Below are 27,489 nucleotides of genomic sequence, written 5' to 3' on the forward strand. Positions count from 1 at the left end.
CTCAACTAATTTGAAGCATGGCAACGTCATGTAGCTTCTCTGAGACTGACACCTGCTGTTTGAAATCATGTTCACCTGTGAAAGAAACAGAGTAGTGTGTCCATCTGTAAGAGGATAGCATTGTTTAGAATACTGTGCCCACAGCAAGCCGTGAAAGTCCTGCTTAAAACACAGGTTTGTACCAAAATAAGGAATGGTGAGAATTACAACAGGGAAGAGGACTGTTCATGTGTGCTCCTTTATTCCAGTATGAAAGAGCTTCAAGTTAATTTAGACTTTACTATTTTGTTAAATGGATTCCAGCCATTTTTGTTCCAACTAATGGTATCTATACGAAGACTTGTGTTAGGTTTTATTGCCTATTGTGTATAATTGTGTATATTGTGTATAATTGTTTTAATTATATCCCTGCATACTTCAACAAAACAAATCCTTTATCGCTTTTCAGCAGAGCTTTTCTAATTCTATAGACTTCAAATAAATTTTAGCATGTTCTTGGAGTTAATACTGGAAGACTTTGCTGAAAGGGCATTAGTCAAAGGCTTAATAGTTTTCAAAACTAAAATTTTAATCTACCAGGCTTCTACAGAACAGAGGACTAGAAGGAACTACCAAGCTGTGAAGTTGTGTCTTGCAATCACAGTACAGTAGATTTCTGGTTCTGAAGGATCCACAGAATATTTATTCTCAACACCACAGCTACAAAAACTTTCCTAGTCCCTTACAACAGATCTGTTGTTACAAATAAAACAAATCAAAAAGCAATAACCACCTGGAAGACAAACCTGCACTACTAATCCCTGCCATAGCAAAAGAAGAGCAGAAACCAATGCACTGGTGGAAGTGATGAACCTAGGAATCAGCCCATGACTAGAACAGTGAATTGACTAAAGTCTCTAGAGGAGCTAGCATCTTCAAGAATCAGAAAATTCTAAATGCTGGGCAGGCCCTCTAGATTATTCTCTTCTTTCTTAAAACAAACAAACATCCACTAACCACTATTATGTTGATTATTTAAGATTTTAAACTCTAGTTTTAAAAGCTTCTCTCCTGTCTCTTCCTAAAATATACCAGAACAATTAATCCTTCAGCCCTTTTCTGTGTTTCTCAACTGTGCCCCTTACTGTTCTTCATTTCTGTCTCACCATTTACTCCTCTTTTTATTGTTCTTTCCTTCCAGTCTCCTTGTGTTCCCCCTCCAGTTTCTCTTTATCCTTTACACATACTCCTTTTTCCTCATTCAGCTTTTCTCATGTAGCACATCTTCCAGTATCTTGCATCTCCTTTGCTCTCTTTCATGGCCTCCCAAATCCATCTTTGATTCCCTTTCTTCCTCTGATGATTTAGCAAGCTGTAGCTGACTCCTTCCCCCTGCCGTGCCCTGCCTGTGCCTGTACATGTTTCATACAGGGCTTGGGGCTGAACAGTCCAGGAGGCAGCACACTAAAGAGAAGAGAAAGCAGATGCTTCCAAGCAATATCGGAAAAACATATTATGCTATGTGTGCATGCAGCCTGGCTCCCAGCAATGCACTGAGCATCTTTGATGCTCTCTTCCCCTCGTGGAGGTGGCTGAGGGAGTCTGACACTGTGTCTTCCTCCCCTTCTGAGTCGGTTAGTAGAAAAGTGGAAACAGAGCTGTTGCTCTGTTCAGTGAGACTTATGTATGCACCAGCTGGGGTCTCCCTGGGAGCTATGAGCTTTTCAGCTGGCACCCTGTCCCTCTGGGCTTTTTTAGCCCAGTCTTTGGTGCTATCAAACACAGCAGTGGTTATCTGCATTCAGCTTGTGTTTATCAGAAGCAACGAACAAGAAAATGTTTCATAAGCAAGCAGTATGGCATATGTTCTTGAAATCTCTCTCAGATTGTTAAAGGCTGAACTTATTTACCAAGCAAATAGAAAATGGTGGCTCTGCTGTTGATTAGTTTACTTGTTTGCATCCGGGGCCAAACTCTGCTGTTCATACTCCATTCAAACCCTCACTCGGGCAAGAGTCCCAGAGACTTCTTTACGCTCTGTTATACAGTTACATAATATAACCATTAATATTGCATATGGAGATGTGCATGCACAGCTACTGCACATTGGGACTACAGGCTCAGCTCATCAAAGAGACACTAACATAGCAGTTATTTATTATTTATTGGCTGCTAACAGCACATTGAAGAAAAGAGAACAAGCTCTGCGCATTAAGGACCAATATGTGGCTGCTCTTCAGCTGTTACCTCATGAACAAAAAGGACCTAAGATTCATCTGCTTCATCATAGCATCAAAGGAGAGACATGTTCTTGTTAATGTCGCACAAGTATTGCAGATGGGTGTCTGCCAGTGCCTAAGGCTCTCAGTGCACCAAAATGGGGATGAACTGTAGAGCCTGAGGTGTGTCCCAGAATTTTCTTTTCCCTAACATGGAGGTGGACACAGGTTGGAGCCTGGAACACCCTTTACACAGGGTAAAAACATACCATATGTGAAATTGCCTTTCCAGAGGTTGCTGCTATGAGTTTAGAGGAGGATCAGTCAGTCTGAGTGAGGCATCAAGAAGTCATCTGTGAGGACATGGCTGAAATGCTACAAGCAATCCTATAAATAGCTCTTGGGAAAGAATTAGTTGTTTTAGTCATATGAAGTCTTTTTATGTAACTAGTTACTAGGCAGCCTATGAAACAGTTTCTCTGGCAGTAGCCCACTGTATGCATTAGGCAGCCTGCCTCCCTCCAGCTGCTGTTCTGGGGGTATGCCTAACAGCAGCCTACAGGATCACTTTCCAGACAAGCCTATCCCTGCCACTTGTCATCGCCAATCCGCCTCACTGCTAGACTAGGGAGTTGTGTTCACATCTGTGCTTCCCGCAGTTTTGTTAGAAATACTGCAGGCACACACCTCCAGGAGGAGCTCTGGACAGCAGCGTTTGACTGAGCAGCAGGGGTCCACTGCAGCTCTGAATGACGGCCGGCTATGAGCCACAGGTGAATGTCACACTTGGCAGCCATAGGCTGAACATCCTTAATACACACAGTTGTTACACACATGCTCTCAGTGCTTCTGATCCCATTTGGATCAAAATTCATTCCATTTATAACAAGCCTCGGCACCTCTCCTCAATATGAAAGAATTGTATTCATGTTTCTAGGGTGATTTTTTTTTTAACTTTTAACTACAAGACCATGGCCAAAACAGCAGAATGATTTTACAAAAAGCAGTCACTGCCCTGGATTTTGCCTGGAAATAAATTCTATATGTGATTTCGCGGCATGCCTACTGGCTCAGGTACTTCAGGTTCACAGGGAGACCAGCTCTTTTGAATCTGACATGAGCAATGGGCTCTGGTAACTCTAAATGACTTTTAATGTAACTAAGATGCCTAGAGTCTAAGGACTTTCAACATTACTCAGAAATAGAAGAGGAAGCACTTGGGCTCACAGCTTGAATATGACTTTAAGTGTTTTATTTATACCACATTTCTGCCAGAGCCACAAAATGAACTTAAATGCCCTTAGTTCTGAAAGGGAGGCCCCTAATCTTCTCACTGTTTTACTACTTGTATTATCCATAGCTTCCATTTGTATGACTGTCTTCTGGCATGCCCCTTTTTTGGTGAAAGCCAGTGTGAAGGCAATTTGAGAGCCTGGTGCTGCTCATCTTCCATAGCTTGTTATACAAGTGCCAAGCAGATCTAAGACACTACTGTATCATTACAAGATGTCTGTTCCATCACAGGTTTCCCTGTAACTTAGGATTCAACTAGAAATACAAATGGCATATTCTATTTAATTTGTCTCTTTCCATTTATGGGTGAAGTTCACCTACACCAAGGAAAAAGTGCTTATCAATAATTCAGGAGATGTAAAGATACACTCTGAACTAAAAAAAAAAAAAAATTACTAAAATGCAAATAAAGCTCACTAGAACTATCTGTAGCACTTATACTCCCCAGCGTGGTAAAACTGTAGTGACTTGCCAGGAGGTAAACAGAGAATGTGTCTGGGGAATGTTGAATTTGTCAAGAAAACAGGAAAATAAGTTCACTGTGCTAAGAAGAAAGCAAATCTTCATGATAGGAAACCATTTTTATGTGCCAAATCTGTATAGTCTTCCTAAAGGTAATGGAAAATGGAGAAGATGATGACATTTTAATGAAGAAAAAGAGCAAGAAAACAATGAAGATACTTTCCTCTGAGATACTGACATTTATTTTTATTATTTGTATCATTTATATCTACCTACTTATCATCAGTGTCTACTTGTAAGGAGGGTGAGTATGCCCCATGAATGTAAAGCATGAGAGCTTAGAGTTTGTGGGCTAAAGGATATTTATATACAGCTTGATCAATTTTGCAGGATGAACTGGCTGGGGGGGTCTCTGGAAGGTTCAGATTCTCTGCCTAGGTTGATAATCAACATATTGAAACACACAAATTGGTTTGGGCATGGCTGCAGCTGCCTGGGGAAGCCTTCAAGACAGTTCAAAATTCCCACCTAGATAGTTCCTGTACCAACTAGTCACTTAGCTGTGAAGGTGGCTAAGAATTCAGTCAACCACTTTGTCTCAAGCTAGTCCATTGCTTCAAAATGTCAACTATTGTGTCTCTGCAGATGGCCAGGCTGAGAGTTCCTGCACCAGCCAGCGTATTTGCCTTGATGAGCACAAAGGCACAGTCCTGATATCCAGCTACACAAGAATTACAGTTACAGTGAAAACTTGAAGAGTTTCATACTTACAACATAACTCTTTCATATCTCATACCAAATTTCATAACTCTTGTCACTGCTGAATTTAGTTGGAGTGAAAAAAACACTTTTTAAAGTTAATTTTTACAGTAGTTGATACTCTACTCAGAGAAAATACAGTCGGTGAAGATCTCTCTTTTTATTTTTGCCTATGGTCCAGCTACCTCTCTGTTTCATGCATATGTACAGAGACATCTGCTTTTTCAAACTCTACTCAGGCTTTCACAGCTAATGAAGTCTCTGTTCTTATATCAGAAAGCATTCTTACATGATTAGCTTTAGCTGATAATTTAGCTTCTCTAAGGCTGAGGAAAATCATCAGAGAAAAATACTGTTGTAACTTGAACCATATTAATGGTGGAAAAACTGAAATGTATATCCAGAACAATCTTTAGAAGAACACAGTTCATTAAGTTTTCCAGAATTTCAATCTTCCTCCAAGAGGATTTCTCATACATTTTAGGGTTAGGTGCTGCAGTAATTAAAAGGTTTTTTTCCGTGATGCTGATGTTGGTGTTGATTTTGGGGTGTGAGGAGAGAGGAGAGACAAAGCAATGTGAAGCTAACCCTAACTCTACGAAGAGCAAATGAGCTGTTGAATTTGAATAACTGACAGAATAAAGATAAGTCTAGTATCTGATGTAACCTGAATATCAAACCAACTTACAGAATATCAAAGAACTCATCTTCAGATAGGAGTAATAAAACAGAGAATTTTGTACACTGATGTCTATACCTGTTTCAAGTAAAATGCTAGGGAGTGTGTTCTCAGCCAAATATGTGTCATTTTTTCCAAATTGCTTTTCTCCTAGAAAAATGCTGTAAAATGAAAAAATAGGAATGATGATCCTTTCAGGCTCCAGATCTGCCAGAGTAAGAAAAGAAATACATGAGGAGCAGTTCTCCCCAATAGGAGAAAGAATATATATCTTATGTACATAACAGGAAAAAGAAACAGAAGTAACATAGCTCATACTGATGGTAAAGATGGGAGGGGGAGAAATTACTGTTTAAGTTAACCTGGACACAGATCATACAGATCAAAGTCAATATTTTCATGTATATTCAAAAGCAAGGTGTGAAGCCAATGAAATCTAAACTGTGCAATAATAGTTTGTTATCACCTGAGAGACACATGAGAGAAGAACAATTGCATATCACCCTGATGAGAGCAGGAAAAGGCACTCTTGGCTGCTTTTGCTACGTGAAAATTCATGAGTGAACTGGTGAACCTTAGTAATGAACTCAGATGCTTTTTCCTCTCTGAAGCCCAGCACAGTTACTCGCTTTCCACTTCCTCCAAATAACCTTCCATCTCACAAGTGTATTAATCCACAGCCAACAAGGTCCCTGTAGCATCTGCCAGGCCATCAGTGACTGCCAACGGACAGCAACATCTATGTCAAGAGTAAATGAAATGTGGAGAGGAATGTCATCAGCAGATTGGAGGCAGTGCAACATACAGCAACACAATATTTTCCCCAGTGATTTCCACATATGTTGCACAAATGTCTCTTGTTTCTTCGTTCTTTGCTGGCCTTCTGATGGGTGTACATTTGTGATGATATTGAGAACTAAATTGTGCTTTCCTGTCTTGAAATTAAATAAGATGATTTTTTTAAAATCTGGAAAGCAGTTGAAACAGTATTGAGATACAATCTTATTACCATGAAAGATGAAAGCTAGGAACTAGAGAAACTATATCCCTCTCTTCCTTAGATTACTCATTATCTGAAGATTAACACTAGGAGGACCTGGAAGCCTGTCAGACACCAAATCAAAAGCTTCCACTGGTGTTCAAATAGTAAAAAGTGTTATCAGCAAGAAGAGGATTCACTGGATTATGTTTGTAGCGACAGGATTAAGTTTTGCCCAACAAGCTGCATTATCAGAAATAACAAGGTCATTTTTACATTAAGAAGATGAGGGAAGAATGCACTTGTTTTGCAAGCAGACAAATTAATATGGGATTAACCAATAAAAGAATTTCATAAAATTACTTCATTTGTGAAGTCAAGGCAAATCTTAATCCTATAGCTTTGTACTTAAACAAAGATCCCACTGAAGTGAAGGAGCAAAATCCTGGTGCTGACACAAAATCCCATTCAACACATATGTGACAACAGTCCTCTACTGTAATAACAGGAAACCCTTGCCACTCAGAAGGTACCTACAAAGACACCTTCCCACAGTCAGGCAGGTTGTGGGAATCTCTGCAGAGAAAGAATAATTCCCCCTATAGGTCTTGGGATAGCTCATTGTCTTCATTTTTATCTCTGATTTAGAATCAAAATATTTAAATATGTGGAATGTTTTAAACAGCTAGTCTTAGTCGGCAGCTTGCTCTGCAGTCAGGAATGGATTTACAGGCAAGGCAAAATCAGCTGCAGCTCTGTGTATTACCAATGGCTAGTGAGGTATGAATGACACAGGCCATGCAACGGAGTAGTAATATCAAGTCTGGTTTAAATCCAGTGTAACAAGTCTTGAATCTTAAAAGTTCTGAACAAATAATTCACAAATAAAACATTTATGTGATTTAATTTTTTTTTTTAGCTGCACACTGATGACACTAGAATTACTGCTTCTGAGAGCCTCTTAGGGTCAAGCTTGGTAGTGCTTGGAGGTGGTGGGTAAGTCAGGCTTGCCTGATGCATCCATGACTGCACCTTTTGTCTCACACTTCATTGCCTCAGTCAATGCTCAGTTGAGTATTTAAGGTCCCTGAAGTACTTTATGGCCAGCCACACCTTCTCTACTCACTTTGCAGCGTGCCATATAGGATCTAGATGAGCATTTGTGCATTGCTTGCTTCAGCTCTGGGGCTGATCAGTCACAGTCACTATCACAGTAAAGATCTTAAAGAAAAAAATAACAAAAAAATGTGACTTATTTTCACAGGGGAAATTTAAGCATAGGCTTATACATGAAGGTGTATGAGCCAATTGGCTGTGTTCTGGGCCTGCCTGAATACTAAAACACTGCCCACACTGGCCACTTAAGTATATATGCTGAGTCCTACGGACTCCTCAAATAAATTTACAGATGTCAAAGTAAAAGTGAAATGGGACCTCTATGTTGTATTTGCATTTTTTAGTGATAAATTATGTACTTCTTATTCAGGCAACCAGGACATCTCACAGAGGGTGGGTGCAAACTGCAGGATTTGCTATCTACTAAATAACAATATGTTCACAGGAGTATATAGCCATAGTATAACTTAAGGCCAAGTAAACAGAAAATATAACCTCAGCATGTGTATATGAGGTTCATCACAACAGTTTGTGCTGTGGATCTACCCATGAAAGATTCATTTTCTAAATATGCAGCCAGTGATTCAGAAGTAGAACACTTCCATCTGGCAACAGATGGTCAGGACGCATCTTTTTTGTAGGAGAGTCTTCTGCTAAAAGAACTAATCCTCTCCATAATCTGTATAATCAGATAAACAGCTTCTTTCTAGTATCACTGACATGAGAAACCAAACCAGCACCTTATCTCACAAGATCAATCAACCCTGTATACACCTACATCCCTGCTTAAGTATTAAGCTTCCTTCTACGTATCATAGCCGCTTCTGCATTTCACTCCTAATTTTGTAGTTGATAATGTGCATGTTCTGCATGTAACACCTGTGTAGGTCTCCTAACGTGCTAGTTGGGGCTCTGAACCTACATAGCATTCAATCATACATTGTGTCAAGTTTATTAGTAGCTGTTCTTATTGACTGAAGGGTGCTTGCAGCTTCGTAGTAGTGTTTGCCAAGGGTTTGCAAAGCCATCCCTTCAAATTGAACCTACTGCATGGTTTCACATGTTTTTCATCGCTCATGCACAAGGCGGCAGTATCTGTGGGAGTAACAGATGGGTGAACAAAGTAGGTTTATCCTATTTCCTCCCTCACCATTCCAGATATGTGTTGCCCACTGCTGACTTTCTTCTCTAAAGATTTTGGGAAGAGTATTCCAAAGCTCAGCACATCCTAACCAACCAGTGAATATTTACTCTTTGTAAAAATCCAACAGATTCTGTTTCACAATAACTGGGAAAAAAGAAAAACCAGTTACTTTCACTAAATGACTTTTTGTTCAGGAGTTGTTCACTCATCTCTAAGAAATAGCGCTCAGACTTCTCTAGTGGAGAGTTATGAGTCATCAGATAAGAAAATTCAGCTCTCCCATTTTTATGTGATATGGTAAACAAGAAAAGCACTGCAGAATTAATTCAGTGCTTGATTTGGTCACAGAATCTGAAGTGACTGTTGCCATGGGTACATAGAATCAAGTTTTTAAAGGGGTTTTAGGACATGACAGAGGAGAAAAGAAAAGGCAGCATGGAAGATTCAAAGATTGTAGATCCCTGAAGAAAATGAGAATCTGAAACACAGAGACCCAGAAAAGAAAAGTAGTAATTCGTGCCATGAAGGCAAGGTTAACAAAAACACATCCAACTGAAAGATCAAGGTGGAGAAATAAAGACAAGAAACTGGCAGACACACTAAGGGGGAAAGAGCAGCTAGCTCTGTAAGAAGAGAGGAAGGGGCAATAAAAATAAGCAGGGGCTGGACCATGAATTGCATTATACAGAAGATCATGACAGAGATCAGAAAAGGACAAAAATAATAGATAAAGAAATCACAGATGAGGGATAAGGGAAGAAGCACATATATGACATGAAAAACAGACGTGCATGGATGATTGGGGATTTTCATTAGAGCCAATGAGTAGGTCATCAGAGCTGATGTGGAGGAAAGAAAGATATGTGGTATGGCAGGAGAAAGAATATATGTTGTCCTGAATTACAAAAGTCATCATGGGAGAACAGAAGAATCCACTAATCCTACTTCATGGTCAAAAATGTCACTGCAAAATTCCATTGAGAAGAGGATCGAAATGCTGCCAGCTGGGGAAGACTAGCTTATCTGGTCTTAAATGGAATTCTTTCAGCCCCAAAACAAGAAATATTCACAAAATACCAGATTAAATAAACTGGAAGATGACTTGATGACTAATCTTAGAAAAAATGTTTTAGGTTGCTTGACCACTCAGCAAAGGACTTTCTTCCAAAGGGAGGACCTTTTAAGGAAGAGACAGTAGTGAGAAACAAAAGATAAAGAAAACAGGTGAGTCAGTGACATAGCTGCCAAAAGCTGGCTTTTAAAAAAATGTGATAAAAAAAAAAGACAGTAAGCAACACCTGAAATGTATGTGCATAAAGGAAAAAAAAAACCTCTAGAAGGAAGGCATATTGCAATAGCAGTTGTGATGACAATACCAGCATCAAAAAGAACTTGCTGGCCAGGAAAGGGATATAAACCTTAATACAGTGAGATCTCATTTCACAGTAAAGATGTGACAGATTATAAAGACATAAGAAGGGCTACTGTGGGTGAAACAGAATCTAGGTAAATCACAATCAGTGTGTGAAAAGCAGTTCTATTGAGTAGTGTCGAAAGTGCGTAATCACCACAATTGGCTGGTTGGATATTGGGAAATCAGTTGCAGAAAATCACAGAACCACAGCATGGTCAGGGTTGGGAGGCACCTCTGGAGATCATCCAGTCCAACCCCCTGCTAAAGCACGGTCACCTGGAGCAGGCTGCACAGAATTGTGTCCAGGCGGGTTTTGAATGTCTCCAGAGAAGGAGGCTCCCCAGCCTCTCTGGGCAGCCTATTCCAGGGCACTGTCACCCTCCCAGTAAAGAAATTTTTCTTCGTATGCAGAAGGAACTCCCTGTGTTTCAGTTTGTGCCCCCTGCCCCTTGTCCTGGCGCTTCACATCACTGAAAAGAGCCTGGCCTGACACTCACCCTTAAGGTATTTGTAGGCGTTGATAAGATCCCCTCTCAGCCTTCCCTTCCCCAGGCTAAACAGCCCCAGCTCTCTCAGCCTTTCCTCATAAGCGAGATGCTTCAGCCCCCTCATCCCCTTTGTAGCCCTTCGCTGGGCACCCCCAGTAGTTCCCTGTCTCTCCTGAACTGGGGAGCCCAGCACTGGACACAGTGCTCCAGATGTGGCCTCAGCAGGGCAGAGCAGAGGAGGACAATCACCTCCCTCGACCTGCTGGCCACGCTTCTCCTAATGCACCCAGGTTCCCATCGGCTAATGTCCGTGTAAGTGTTCTTACCTGAAGGCAGTTACTAGAAAATACAAGGTTACCTGCTCTTCAATGAAAGCTTAGCTCCAGTGTAGCTTTCAGCTTGAGTTGAGAAGCACAGTTTGGCCTTTCTTTATCTTGCTATTATGGTGTTAAGAATTGAATCGCTAAGAAAATAACTGTACTGTTTCAGAAAGCTTTTTGGAATTTTTATATTCTTGTGGAAGCTAAAGCTGTGAAAGGGCTCCCGAAAGAGTTAAGATGCATTCACTGAAGACATGATCAGTTTTTAAACATGATGATCTAGATGAAATTTCAGATTATAAATCACTAAATTCAGGATGTCTTTTCAGGGGAAGGATCATTAAGACATACTCTCTCTTTCTTCTACTTTTTCCTTAAGCATCCTTAAATGGGCACAGACACCAGAGACAGGCTAAATGACCCTCTGTTCTAACTCAGCATGCCTGTGCTTTGAGTTTGAGATTGAAACATGCCTTTGTAATGGAACAAGAGGGAATAAGAACATTTACGTACCTGTTACTGATTGAATGATTTCTTTATCCAATGGAGCATGAATAGGAACACAGTGATCTATGACCCTTCATTCCATAACCCTTTTTCAGACAAAGAGCCAGAGGTCTTAATTTGATACTGGTAAACAACCCTTCAACTCCATACTCTTACGAGAAAAGAAGACTAGAGAGCTGGAAAGCTGTCTGGAAGTTAGTGTCTCGTCCATGGCTGCTTCCAGAACTTTACTGCATGAAATGACAGTATAATATAAAGTGACGTCCTAGAATATATACCTAAATCATAAAAATGATTGAAAAATAAAGTTCATGTTCTCTGGAAAAAAGTAATGCTAACTTACTATTGAGACTGGATGTATGTCTTTGTCCATAAAAGTACATGCTGAGAAAAGCCTCTTCCTAACAACTTTCAGTTAACAGTTAACATATCATTTCAGCAAGTGTGTTACTTTTTGTTTATGAGAAGATGCTGCATATTTTTAATTGCTGTACAATTTACCACATGAAGCAATGTCTTTGTCCAGGAAGCTTATACTGTACATATGAAGAGTAAAGTGCTCTTGCTATCAAAACCAGGTTCTTTTGCCTACCACTACTGTCAAATAATCTAAGACAGATAAAAAGAAAGCTAAAGTATTGCCACTAGAACATTTTAATGTTATTAAAACACCTCTCTTCTTTTTTAAGAACTGTGTTTTTCCTTCACAGTCAACAGACTTTCAAGGATTTGGGTCAAACGTTTCAACTGGTTGAGACCTGTTGGAAAGCATCTTGCAAATGTCTTATGTACTATGTGAGTTCCTTTGTGATAATGAATGTTGCAGTGCCCTGTGGCTCTGCTGAAGTCTGTAAAGAAGCTGCATAATTAGTAATATTCATTAAAGTTTCAATAATACTCCAAATGTATTAGCTGCTGTCCAGGCAGATATGGAAAGGCAGTCACTGTTGTAAGTGGCCTGTAATTTAAAATCAGTAACAAATAAGGGAAGAACAAAGGTGTAGGCTCAGATTATCATATGGTCCACACTTACAAGGAAAAATATTTAGCTGACATATTTTTACAAGTATTTAGGTTAGCTAACAAAGGCTACTGTGACAATGGCAGTATTTGAAAATGTGCAGTGACCTATATTCATTTGAATGAACCACTGAAAGCTTTAGCATAGTCTGGAAGAACAACTGCGTGGCCAAAGAGGGATGCAACCTAAAATGGATTCTGCACAATTAAGCACATAGTTTATAATTTACCACACCCTGTATAAAAAGTTTTTGACTGTGGATACAGTCACGATCCACTTTCAATTTAGCTACAGCTATGATTTATATTTCTACTAGGCTTCTGGCTAACTTCCCTCAAAAAACTGCACAAGTGGTAAACACCACATAGTAAAAAAGGGTTCAAATGAATCCCAACATCTCAGACAGTCACTAATTTCTTCTAGGTTTTTAATTTAACTAACTTTAATTTACTGTCTCTTCCTGAGGCCCAGATGCTATTGCAATAAAATCAGTACAAGAGATAGATGGAAAGACAGATTAACATCTTGCTGCATATCTTTAAAAAGAATGTATTATGAACAGAATTTTTTCAAGGTAGGCAGCAGCAGTAATGATAGAACAGGCAGTGACTACCTGACACTGAAATCTGACACTCACATTTGAAGGATAACTTGAATTGTAATATTTGAAAGGTTCTGGAAGAGAACTTAATAGTTCTTGATAAGGACTTATTTTTACTTTTCCCAGTTCTTTCCAAACTCAAAAGAAAAGAAAAAAAGAGAGAGAAAGAAAAGACTAATTACCCTCCCCCACCCCTACTCTGCCCCAGTTGAAATGAATTGGACCTTTGGCCTTAATGTGCAGGAAAACTCAACAGCCTGCTATTTTCTGAGCAGGTATGTGCCTTTACTTTGGGGATATCAATTTGTACACTTTTGTGCATAATTTCAAATACTTGGTGACAGAATTTCTTGAGATATAATTTATACCTTTTTAAAAATGGCCTTTGAAGCTGTTAAACTGGTGTCATCCAGGCTTACTAGTTAGTGAAGTGCTACCTGAATGTGTTCTGAACACCTGCTTGTTATTATATATGTAGTGAATTCTAAAGAGTGTTTGCAAGACAACAGAAGGGAGAATTGACCCTTGCAAGACTATTGCTCTACTGTATATCTGCTTCCATCAATTCTCAGAGGGTAGATACTCTCATCCTCTTAGACTTCTACATATGGCTTATGCAGTGAGGCTCTTTGTCTTTACAGATCTCTAGCTTAGTGTTGTCAACTAAATGGACTAATGCAGGTACGCCAGACACTTTCGCTCTTCACTGCAAATCTGCAAAGCTTCCTGCTATCTCCTCAGAAGCTCTGGGTCTCAGCTCCCATCCTCAAACTGTTAAACACTGGTCAAAATTGTGAAATTTGGCTGTTAGGTTGGAGATAAGGACAGGGATAAAATGGACTTCTCTACCATCTACAGATTTTCACTGAAGGAACTAGAACTCTTCTCCAGTCAAGCTGAAGGCTATGAAAGAACTCCACAGGAATGTTCATCAATTACCAGCCTCACTACCTCCTGCTCCAAGTTCAGCAGGAGGACTGCCAGCTCCAGGATAAATCTAGGTCAGCACAAGCATGTGTAGGCTCCCTTGTATAATGCCTATCTTAAATAGTTCACACCTGAAAGAAAGACTCAGCTGATGCCATGTGTTCTGAAAAAAATAATCACATGGCCCACTGAAACAAAAAATAATCACATAGCCACTCCTGAGAGGCTTTTCTAGAGATGACATCAATATAGGAGACAAAAGAAAATAGATGAGAACTATACAGGTAAAAACCATATCAATTTGCCTGGCATATTTTGAGATTTGAAACAATGTAAGCCATGCTGCCATCTCTCTTTGAATGCCTTTACAAAGCATTCCAAAAAGTGTAACAAAAAATCATTAAATTTGCTGTCATGTAATTTAAAAATCAACAGACATCTATCCTGTAAATGATGCCAGGCTTAAAATATCAACCCTCCAGAATCACCAGATAAATGGATAGCACATAAAAATTAATACACAAGTGGATCTTTGAAATCCAGTAAAATGTAATGAATTTTTATGAGCAGGGTAGGCATAAGTTTAAGAAAAACTATAAAGTGGAGAGGAGAATGTAACAGAATCAATTAAGCCATTACTCTCTGCCTGCAGAACCCTGGCACAAAACCTGCCTTCATTTCCAAGTGTGATGTGAATTTATGGGCACTCTTAACCTCTTTGTACTGAAAATTTGGCTATGTCTCATTCTTACTGACAATATGGCTGGTAGGCTAGACAGAGAGCTGGTCTGCTTGATTACAGTACCCAACATCAGGAGCAATTTTTTTAAAAAATTCATGAAATCAGAAGCACCTATATGAAAATGTGTAAGTACCACGACAAACTATAGTCCATTACGCTCATTCCTACCTGCTGCATATCTGCAAAAATTTTCTGGTGTACCTATTTGAAGTGCCAAGCCCACTGTCACTTAACATCTCATTTTGAACTCATATGCCTAAAGAAGACAGAGGAAAGGAAATGAAAATCTATTTATGCAGGAATAAGTACTGCTGACACCACTGGTGCACTAGCGTGAGGATGTCTCTGGGTGACCTTACAGTGGCTGGTCACTCATCATGTCACCACACTACCTCTTCACCAGCCAATGTCTATCAAGAAGTCTCTCCATTTTTCTTTGTTAATTACTTTATTCAGATTATCCAATGGTACGTAAATATGTACTTGATTTCCAAGAATAAGTTTTTCTAAGTATTTCTAATGTACACGAAAGAAACCTCTAATAGTAGAAAGCTAGTAGGAAGCTGAAGGTTATGGTTCCTATAAGAAGACCCATTTGTGATTGATTTTTATGAATGGTATACAAACACCACCAGAAAAAACCACCTCCCATGACACATATTAGGAAATACATCTACTAGAAAAAAAAAATTACATTGTCACTACTAGAAAATGAAATACATTGTCAAGGTTGTTTCCTTCCCAACGTGTTATACCATGGTATTGTAGAAATGGTATTGTAGAAATACCTCAGGTGAGGGGCTGGGCAGAAGGGAGTTGAAAACAAATTCTGTAAAATTTTACAGCCGTACTTCTCAAGTAGGCATAACTGCAAGGAACCATACTTGTTTTATTACCCTATATACCTGTATTTCACACATACTTAGGACCCCTCAGTTTCATTATTGAAAACCTTTTCCCAGCAAACTAAGGATATGGGATGTGGCTCAAGAAAGACCACACAAAATCTCATGATCTTTCTGCTATAGCTGTTACTGTGAAATTGGAAAAGCTAGTACCTGGCCTTTTGTCTTTCCATCCATTACTGTTATCTATACCTGCTTCTGTTCATGTTCCCATGTAACTTTTGTTTCCTTATTTACTCAGAGTGTGACAAAGGTACCTCTGTTTCTCAGAGGTCTCAGCTGTGGACATACAAACTGCTGTTCTTCCATCACATAGGCCAAAGGCCACATGATAATTTTCCATCAAGAGCACAGCCATCATTGTGATGTTGTGCCACAACTAATAGGCTTCTCAGAGTCCTATCTCAAACCAAGCTGCATGTCTTTTCATAGTTTGGCCCCACGTAATAGGAAGAACATCCCAAGCATGATCATGGCGGGTGAATCTGGTACAAAATCAGTATAGCATGTCTGAGTGGGGTAGGAAGATGGGTAAATAGTGGGCAGATAGACATTTTGTGTGACAGAAATAGTATGGTTCTGTATCTGTATGCAGCTTAAAGAAAAATTTAAGTGATATGTGATGCATCTATTTAGTGGAAATCACTTCTTCCAAGACCCCTTAGTCTTTTTTTTTTCAATAAGAATTTTAATACTAAATGTTAGGAAAGTCATTTTTGCATTCACCCAAGACAAATAAAATCCTCACCTTACCTGCTGTCATAATCTGGGAAGTGTTAGATTCTGTTCACTCTAGGACTATGGTAATGGTACATCTGGTGTTGGATGTACAACTGATTATTTCCATTAAATTAATTGTTCTCTATTCCGATCAGAAGGAAAATGCCCATTTGGCCTATTTTTCATCACTTTATTGTCAATTATTTCAGTTAGAGAAAAATATTTCAGTAACCAGTTTAAGATCTTCCTCTTCAAACTACTTTATTAGGTCCCATCCTGGGTCTCTACCTTGGACCACATTAGGCAGGTCATTATAGCTGTCTAGTGCTGTAGCAATACAAATCAGAGACCTCAGCAGAAATGCACTGGTCACTGGTGCATTTAATGGAATCGCTCTTTTCTATTTTCAGAGAAAAAGCTTTTGTGCAAGGGGGGTTTTGGTGGCTGGAGTATGAAATATGTTTTATCATTTTTTGTAATAAATACTAGAACACCTAATTGATATCTTCCATATTCATAAAAAATAGTGCTCTGCACCAAATCCTACTACTTTGGAGATTTAGCCAATTGCCTTCCATGTAATATTCTGTGTAAAGGAAGCAAGATTTTTGTGGAACGTTTGCAGTGTTTCTTTGTATTGTAGCTGTTTGTAGCAATTTAGGAACATTAGAAGTACTATACAGGAAAAGATCAGAGATCCATCTAGCTTTCTATCTTTTCTGAACAGCTACTACTGCTCCAGAAAACATTAAACTCCAGTAATGCACTGTTTGATAGAAGAATGAACTTCCCATTCTGAGTAGTTGATCACTTTATGCCCCAATGCTTAAATATTCTTGGTGCTGCAAGTGCATGCAAAGCATGCCCCAGCAAATGTATGTGAAGTTCTATATGGGAAAGTATCATATCACTCATAAATTGAATTGAATAGTTCTACTGCAGAAAATGCCTTCTGTCAACAACCACAAATCATTTGTGGGTTTGGAATTGTATATTAGAAGAAAAACCTATTGGAAAAAATGTGCAACTATAGAATATTTTATTTTTAAATCCCATATATTGCCTTCCAGTACACTTTATTCCCACTCATTAGGTCCTTGACATCAGCAAAAACAGTACTGTCTACATCCTGCAAGCTTTGCACAGATTCATCCTGTTAGATGAATGCCCCTAGAAATCAGATTCCATTTTTCCAGGGAAGTTGCATCCAGTTTTGCTACAGCTGTGTGATGCTTTGTCTCCTTATTTACATACCAATCCATCACTCATTGCATAGAAAAAGCGTTTTGTAAGCCATACAAATACACATGTACCAGATTTCAAAAAAGGTAAAGTCTGTTTTGTTTCCTACACTCTAAAGATTTCTGAAGACACAGGAAGGTTGCATATCAGCCTATGCTCAGTAGAGCAGTCTTTAACTATAATTAGTCTTCCTAAATACTAATCAGCATTTCATCTATGTGCATTCTTATAATATACTCAATTCCCCAATGCATTAAAGAGCATTTCACTGCATATTTCAATCTCTTTGGTTCATTTCTTCCAGAGGATAAATAATTTTAGGCAATTAAAAATATTAAAAAGCATCACTGTCCTTCTTAGTAACATTAGTTACTCTTTATGTGTGTTAAGTCAGTATTAATAGAATCACGTGCAAAGTAACAAGAGTCTTTAGGAATTTTCTATATGCATTAGGCATCAATGTAAACAAACTACCTTACACGCTTTTAAAGAAATTAAAGGCTTCTGTTGAAGAAAGATACAGTACCAAAACTATGTTTAAAAGGCAATTAAGGAAGAGCCAGGGCACCGCACAGTGCCAGGTTAGGGAGTGCCAGGGTGGCTGGCAGCACGCACTTGCCCACAGGGGGGATCCAAGCACGCAGAAAGGCTGCTGACAGTGCCAGTCGGCTTGCAGCTGCTGCAAGGAGTAAGAGAAATAACAGAATAAAAATGAAAAGCTCTAATAGCTCGTGACTGCTTCTAGTTTACATGGACTCATTGAAGGGGGAAAAAAAAGCCCAAATGTTTGTGGTTTTTTTGTTAGTTGAGCAAGTTTGATGCATATTCACTTCTGAATTTCAAAATGCACTGTGTTGATGCAGTGGAAAATCCCAGCAGGGATTGCTGGTGCCATCTGAAATAGGATTATGCACACATGACTGACAGTCCTTCATAGTTAAGGAAGAAGCAATGCAAATCACTGTTGATTACTTTTTACAGATCAATTACACTCAACAGACAAGATATTTCTATCTCCTATAACAGAGTTCCTGTTTGGACACCAGGGCTAGAGGCAGACATGGCCCTTGGTGTCACCCTTGCTGTGTCCCAGCCACCATTGCCACCACCCACACTCGTACCCCGCAGCCCCAGCCCGGGCCCACCGCCCCTTGCAGCAGTTCTGTCCAGGCCCCCTTTCCTCACCCCTGTGGCCCTGCCCAAACTGCAGGCCTGGGCCAGTCCCCACAGCCTCTGCCTCCTGCCCACGCACCCTGCATACGGATCCCACAGACCAACAGATGAGAAGCTGGGTGAAAATACTAATGGCACGCTCTTGCACCATGAAAAGAAATTAAGAGAAAAGGAGCAGAGCCTGAAATGACAAAAAATGCAGAGATAATTACAGAGAGGAGACCAACGTCTCCATTACGTTTGCAAGAGCTTGGCACTCAGCAGAGGACTCCAGCCCCCTGTGCCAGCACACAGGCAGCTGCTCACTGTGCCCCGGGGTGCTGCAGGCAGCCCACACTCAAGAGGGAAATTGCACAGTTTGTCCAATCACAGCAAATATAAACCTCTGTCTTGAAACTAGAGTTAAGATGTTCATTTTGACTCGAAAGAAGAAATAAGCTTCATGTTTTCCATTCATACCATTGTCTGGAAATCATCATTACTCCTAACAGAAAAAGATCTATGATGTTCCTGCACTGAGGAGCTGCAGGGACTGAAATAAAATGGCTCACGTCCTTTTAGTTCCTGTGACACATCCACCACACAGTAAAAAACAGACAGCAGAGCAGGAAGCATGCCAGGGTTCATGTGCCCATGCACTCTTTATTAGTGACATAATGTAACTTGTTCTACTCAAGTGAACAGAGTGAAATTCTTGTTCTCTCTTTCATTAAAGATGTTATTAAAAAAAAAATGTCTGGATTTCAGTCTCTGCTCCCACCTTGTCCTTTACTGAGGGCTCTCTAGGCTATAGAAAAAACATTGAAGGAGTCAAACAGAGACAAAACTGTGTTCCAGGTGTGGATAATACCACCACAAAGTGCAAACATTTGAAACAGCTATTCAGTTGAGCCTAACATGAAATACAGAAGCAATCTGCCCTGATTTTGTGTGTGTGCTGGAATTACTCCCTTCAATGCAGTACAGTTGCTCCTTACAAGTACTTGCCACTGCAAGGAGATTAGCTCTTATTCTAAATTAAACCCTCTTCACAAGAATATTCAGAGCCCATACCCCAACCTTTATATACTGCTTTGCAAGATATGTTGTCTAGATGGTAATACAAACAATTATTACTTCTTTTTTATTATAGTCATATTTAGATGTTAAGAAAAAAAAGAGCAAGGTTTCTTCGGGCTTAGCACTGGATATTTATTCAGTGGTAACTTAGTTATTTTTGTGGTCTTTAATTGTACAGTAGGAGACAATTGTACAATAGAGGACAAATGTACAATTGTACATCTTTTCCTTCCCTTCTCCCCATACATTATTATTTAGTTTTATTCACAGGTTTCCAATAAGTAGACGAATTGTGAGTGCACAAATATGCATATGGATTGATAACCATGAAACAGGGCAAAATTACAAAGGGGTGTGCTTAGCTGAAAGAGTGGGCCTACCGCTACCCAGAGCAGTACACATGTATGTGGGCAACCTTCACAGACAGTATGCACAACTGAGTTACAGCAGTTACAGATGCAGGCATCAGACATTATCTGACATGAAAGTGGTCTGGAGCTATAAGCCTAAAGAAGACCCCAAGGATTCTGATGATATGTTGATCCCTCATGAGAAAATCTCATTGAATTTAATGTGTACTGATATGTTTTGTACTTTTTTGTAGTGTTTACTATAGGACAGCAATGATATTGCTACAGAATTTCACATGATTTTTTGCTTTTCAATTCTTTAAGATCTTTATGTCATTTCTCTATGAGATTGTCTACTTGATAAATAAATGTTTTCAGCTTTATCCAAATTTAGACAATTTTGCATATGGGATATATTATTATCTATAAGATTTTTGTTCTTCAGTATTTACTGTAAAAAAAAACCATCCCTCCCTCAAGAGAAATTCTAGCAAGGCTGAAATCACACTCAGAAACTCTCAATTTATGACGAGTAGCCTGGAGATTAAGGTTTTCTCTGGTAGAGAAGTTGTCCAAAATATTGAGTGTTTATTCCTCATGAAGTTCAGTAACATGTGGCAAAGTAATTTGTTCACTAGGTAAAAGTGTTCAAAGGGAAAGAGAATTGCCCTAATGCCCCATGTAATATGACAGACCACTGTACTGTTAGTATTGTAAAGCATGAATGTATAGACAGAAGAAGCTCTGATCTCACAACCATAATTGCAGGCAAACTGCAGTTCAGAACAGGCCAGAAACAGCAGGCTTTCTCATGACAGCCTTCCCTGTACCTATCCATGCAATGCCTGGTACTGTTACCATCCTTTTTCTTTCGGACTACAGGTAGAAAACAACTGTATATTTATTTCCCTGATGAATTTGGAAGATCAGAAAGAAGAAAATCTAGAAAGAGGAAACGCAGCATTGGGGTGAGAGTGAAGTTTTAAGGGAATGCTGCAAGTCTTACATATCTCTAACCTGGTATAAACAGGATTCCTCACTCTTTTGCCTGAAACTTCCATTTATTTCAAGAAATCTATTTAATTTAAAACAGGAAGATTTGAAACACAGCATTGTTAAAATGTGCATCCCTATCCTCCTCTAACTGATTTTTATTAAGAAAAAAGGGAGATCTGGAGTAGGCCATGAAAAGGGTATACAGTGAGTTACGCATGCACAAATGAGATTTTGAGTGAATACAGGCATAACAACTTTTTACAAGGTAGTACATTCAGGACTGAAGACTGTCAAATGCTAAAGTACCTTAGCACTGTAAAAAAAAGACTATGTAATCTCAGTAAAAATATCTATTTTAATTACACCACCAGCAATTTGAAATACAAAATGAGCATTTTACAGTCAATTTTAAAGCTAAGGATGAGAGGTGCTGAAAACACAGTCCTGTATCATGCAGATTTTCCTCTCTGGTTTGCTTTGTTTCTGTGATAATGGGAGTAAAATTTTTCTTCTCCTTTTTAAATAACAGAAAACTACCAGAACGAAGTTAGTAATTTTCAAGGGGTCCATTATCCTATTACTGAGAAAGAAATCTAAGAGTTTATTAGATACTTCAGAGCAAATGCACTAAAACTCTGCATCATATAATGCAGGACATAAATACCTGGGAGTTTAATGTTACAGTGCAGTTAAATAACTAGCTCTTACTGAAAAAGGACAGGAAGCTTAACCCCTACAGGTTTATCATGTCTTTTATCCCAGTGAAATCTATGGGGAACAAAATTCTCCATTTTGGAGAAAGGAAGAATGTCTCTGCATTGAGCCAAATTTACCAGTTACCATGGTGGATCAGACTACCAGCCTAGCCATGAAATCAGTCCTACCTGGGGTGCTTTTGCAATCAAAGAGCAGATAGACCCTTACACAAACATGAGCTGCTGTAACAAGGAGCAATCCACTCTGAACTACAAGGTTGTGATTTCATATTTCCTAGGAAATTACATATATGTGTGTTTCCACCACAAACATAATTTGGCATGACGTTAATTGAAGATACATTCTAAAGACTTCAGCTTACAGTGGGTCTTAGTTTAATGCTACATAGTTAAGATGCATTCTTTTCAAATGAATCCTGACACACTAAGAGACGGATTTTCCCTGGCATAGCCTGAAGGATAAAATGCATACCAAGGCTTGGATTCATCCAAATTTATTTATTTAACTGAAGTACCTCAGCTAGGAGCTCCCAACTAAGCCAAAAGTAGCAGAACCTCAGGGATTATCCTTGGTCTTCCTAAAACCCAAATCACCTTCTAGAGATGCCTCTTTCTTACAAAACACACTCACTCTCTCCATTGATTATGTGGAAAAACCAGGGACTGAGTGCCTGAACTTGTTCAGAGTTCATTCGTGCCCAGATATCTGGCCCAGATGTTTGTGGCCTCCATGTGACATGGAAGAATGCAGTACTAAGGGAGAGTATTGTCATACAAAGAATGATAGAACAGATAGATCAGTGCCCATGAGGCACCCAGCTCACTGTAGAGGTAGAAAAATTATACCTCTTTTCTTCTGTGAAAAACATTTCATACAGCTTTATCATGACTGCTTTTTTTCATTATAGAGCTATTTTCATTTAACACAGATTACTGCACTGCTGGATTGATAGAATAAAAAAATTATGAATTGACCATAGAACATTCCATAATGACAGTTTTTATTTCCAGCATTAATATATTTTATATAAATGACAAAATGCAGTTATTCTCTGTGCCACCTCATGTATTTTCACCACAGCACATATCCCTGAGAACTACAATGAACTTTGCATTATAGGTGCCAAGATAGCTTTGCCTTTCCAAGGAGGGGGGAAACACTGCCAGAAGGTGAAGATAACTATATGTATTTCAAAACACATTCTCCCTTTGGTGCTGCATCGTCAGACTGACTGGCCCAGTTTTACTAGATCTCAAGTTTAGGGCAAGCACACAGGACATTCAGTGAAATATGGTCTTACAGTGTTCTCGGTCTACTTCAAATTTTAAAATTAATATAAGACAACTTGACATAAAATATACATTAAACAAATGTCTAAAATACACATTGTAAGGGAGTGCATATGTTGTTCTTGCAAAGTGTTCCCAAATGGACTTTCTGTATTGCAACTGTACTGTCAGCTCCTTCACTCAGTGGAGCTGTACAAATTTGATGAATTGATAACCTTTTCTGTCTGTAATATGTAGTTTGGAGAGACATAAAAACAAAGTATTATCTGTGTTCCCAAATCCTACTGAAAATGAAAGTTGCTACTCCGAAACACTGTGAAGCAGTATTTGGTTCTAATGGTTTTTGCACACAAGGTGGTTATGTACTGAGTAGTTCCTATCAGGAAGATATTTTGAAAGATTCATTAGATTCATTGACTTCAGTCATGTGCTAGTTTCACTGGCTTAAAATAAAAATGAAGGCAGAATTAGGCTATTTCCTGGTTCAGAATGCAGCTGTTCTCCTCCTGATGGCATAACTAATTCATTTAATAATACTCAAAGCATTCTGTAACAACATATTCTAGCAGTTTCCAGTTGTCCATTATTTTTTTAGTTTCCCCTCATAATCAGACTTGATTGAGAGAAAATAGGAGGAAAAAATATGTACATTATGCATGTGTAGTGCATAATGTCTGATCTGTGATGACATTTCCCTTCATTTGTGCAGAGAGACAGAATTGTTTTCTCCTGCCTATGCTGCTCTTGAGTTTTTCTTTCTCTTTCTCCCCACAAAGATACGTTTTATAGTAATGACCAGACATTATATGGCACTGAAATGATGTAAGCCATATCAGTGGGGCAGGAAATATCCATATTATTATAGGAAAGTTTGACACTTTGAAAGATTAATTAAAATTTTAGAAAAAATGTTTAAAAGTTATCTTAAAAAAATCTCAGGCAACTCTAGACAAAACTGCCCTGTATGTATAACAATTGAATGTGAGCTTTATGGATGTATGATACAACTTCTTTCCTCCCCTGTATTCTTTTTTCAGCTTAAAAAAAGGAACATAGATTCATCTCAGTAAGATATTTCCTTAGAGAGAAAAATGTGTGCAGGTCTTCATGAAATGCTTTAAATTACAGTTTGACTAAGTCATTAACTTCAATTGGGCCTGGATTTTTCTCTTCTAGTGTAACACTAGTCTTAAAAGTTATTATGCTAAAATAGTCTGCTTTTACATGGTGGATAACCTCTATTGAAATATTAGGTAACTTCTGCTGACCATAGTCACAAAACTATTTCCTTTACTTCTTTCTAACTCCTAAGAAAACATGAAGGAGCCAAACATCCTTTTCTTTTTTGTTCTTGGTTGTATGATCATTTACTAAGCAACACATATTTTCTAAGGGATTGTGGCTGTTTTGCTAAATACCATTAGGATCCTCAGGCCCTAAATATAGCACAATCACCTGAAAATTCTGGAGGCAGGATAACTGACTGAAGATGTGAAGGTTTCTCTCGGGCATCTCAGTGAAAATTATGACATCAATGAAAACTTAATGAAACTGGCCAAAGAAGCAAGGCAAGAACACAGAAGTACATGACCTTCTTTTTTGCCTTCCTGGAGCCATTTAGCCATAGAAGTCGTAACGCAGCTGAGCGGGACCGGCCAGGAGCCAAGACAAGCTACACTCAGCAGAAGGCACAGCTGAGCAGTAACCAGCATTTCCGCATACACCTGCTGGGAACTTGCACATAGCAAGGTGCTTGGGCCTAACTCTCATCAGTCATCTCTCACAAACCAGCAGAAGGCTACCAGCACAGTGCAGGGGTCAGCTCAATATGATTTGAAGGCATTGTTGTTACCACTTATCAGTAACTAATACAATCTGCAGCATTTTAATTGCAGGTGAGGATTCATTGGAGGAAAGGACTCAGCATGATTCTCCCATCCAAGGTTAAACACTCAAGGCTGGAAGTGAGGACAAACAATTGCTGTTGATTTTCAACATTTTTTACAGGGAACCTATTGAAGGGAATGATGTTGTCCTGCTATGCTAATTACTGAAAGATCCATTCCCTGTAAAAGTGGCACTTACAATAGCATTTCACTCCCAGGAGGCTGAGTAGTTATTTGAAGGAAGTGGGAGAGGGCAGGGGTGAGGAACAGCTATGAAATCTTCCTTTTAATTTTTGCATTTAATGCAAAATTTATGTATACCACATTGTATCAGGTATAATCTGCACCTCTTTGCTCTGTATCTTATTGCAAATCTTTCTAGGGCCAGATTAAGTAGCAGCAAATAACTCATAAAAATGCTCTTCCTCTTTTTTTTTTTTTTTTTTTTTTAATGAAGTAAACTCTTCACTATAAATCTTGCAGCAGGCAAGGATGCCCAGAAAATCTACACAACTTGCATCTGCAGAGCCATATGGGGCTTCTCCTCCCTCCCATTCCTAGAGTTAACACAGCTTCTGAAGTAGAAGCACACAGAGGAATATTACACTTAACCTGGCAAACTTCTCATCAAATACATGTGCATCATTTTTGCTCTCCTGCATATGCCAGAGGTATGTTTTCAGATGTACTTTTTATAAATCATGAGTGATGATAATTTTTCTTATAGAACTGCATAAGAATCAGCTTCCATTTTCCCATACTCAATACAGTTTTCCAAAACACAAAAGCTGATCTTACTCAGAACTGATTTCCCTGACATTTGGTCATTACACTGATAACACTACTGTTTCACCATATTTCCATAATGGGAACAAATTGGAAAAATAGCTACTGCATTTGAAAAAAACTCAGCAATGCTTTGCCAACCCGCATTTCTTTTCTTTCCCATTTTACATTTTAAAACACTCCTTGGAGACTCAGAAAAGATTGAGGAAAAATGTACTTAAGAATTCAAGTAGAGTAAAAGAGGATAAATTACTACATTTATATAATAATCTTATGTGTTATATTTAAAAGGAAAATCTGTCACATATAATTCATAGAACAGTACTAATAATAATCCATATTTCTTGGTTTCTGTGAAATTTCTACATGAAAATTCATCCCTTTTTGTGATTAAAAAATTGACATTGCATTAAAAAAAATACTAGCCATGGAAAATACCCATCTGAAGGCACAACCTCAAGTTCACTGTGTCTTAGAGGAACTTTATGTTTTATGGATATTCTTTGAGAGACACAGAAGTAGCTAACAACTGCTGTATTGCCATTTTGTGACAGGAAGAGTTTAGCTGGAGTAAGGGGTGAACCTCTTATTATCACACCCGATTCTAAAAATTCTAAAGACAGTAAAGGATTCCCATAGCTCCTCTGGGAAGAGGACACAGTCTGTAATCAAAATGTACAGCGGGGCAAAGGTCAGAATTATTCATTCTAAGTCTCAAATAACTTTAGAAGCCCCTGAAAAATTCTAAATCCCATCAACATTTTTTAGAAATTGTACCCAATTGAGTATCTTTAACAATTACAGTTACAGTAACAACAGACTTTCTTCTAATGATCCCACAATACTGAATTTAGTTATGGTTTACATAACCCTCCTATCATCTTCTAAGACTGAAAAGGACATTGTCCCCATTTAATAAAAGCATAAACTTCAGCATACAGAGCTTATGAGGGGAAAAAAAAAAAAAAAAAAAGAAAAAAAAGAAGAAGGAACAAAGTTAATGAAAGAAAACCAAAAGTTTTATGCACTGTGCCAATGTGCCAATGCCACCTTCTTGCTCTTTGGAGGGTGATTTTATATCCCATTTTTCTGGTTTTCAGTAATAGTCCTTCTTCAAGCACTCTTGGAAAGAGTCACAAGTGGGAAAACTGAGTCACTGGGTAGACAAATTAACTACACAGAAATTAAGCAAACTAAAAAATAGACAAACTTTCTCTAATCCTCTATGTGGATATGTTACTTCCTAAAACAGATGATGAAAATATTCTTGGTAAGAAATATGATTACTTGGCCGAGAATGCCCATGAAAATAAAGTATTGTTCGGAGCAAGGAGAGGTAAAGGTTGATCTTTTGTACCTGTCAATGTCTCTCACCATATCTTTGATACACTTGATATCCATTACATATATTGTGAATGAAAGGTTAGGTCAACAGACTGGAAAAGTATCCTTAGGTGTCAGTTCATAATATTGACAGCAATGCATAGAAGCATAATTTACATGATTTTCCCAAGCATTTGGAAAAAAAACAGATTGGATGGTAAGATTTGAGTACAGAAAAAAACCCTCAACATATCTGCATACCTGAGAACTCTAGTTAGGCAAGTAACTAGGGAAGCAGGACACTGGTGATACGTCTGTAATTCCATCTTCATGTAGAAAACATGTTTTCCTGCCACTTTGCAACAAGAGGTACTGCTTCCCACTGTCTTCCTT

General features: G+C 38.7%; 1 protein-coding gene across 1 annotated transcript in view; it reads right to left on the minus strand.

Moving 5' to 3' along the window:
- PLPPR5 (phospholipid phosphatase related 5) overlaps positions 1-27,489 on the minus strand; it is a 262,285-nt gene that overhangs the window by 65,623 nt on the left and 169,173 nt on the right. The window contains exon 4 of the mRNA XM_080407158.1: positions 1-27,489. This exon is cut by the window's right edge and continues 3,101 nt beyond it. Coding sequence (XP_080263284.1) covers positions 1-69 — 69 coding nt within the window. The 5' untranslated portion in view covers positions 70-27,489.

Source organism: Falco punctatus (genome assembly GCF_963210335.1).
Source record: "Falco punctatus genome assembly, chromosome: 11".
Classification (NCBI taxonomy): domain Eukaryota; kingdom Metazoa; phylum Chordata; class Aves; order Falconiformes; family Falconidae; genus Falco; species Falco punctatus.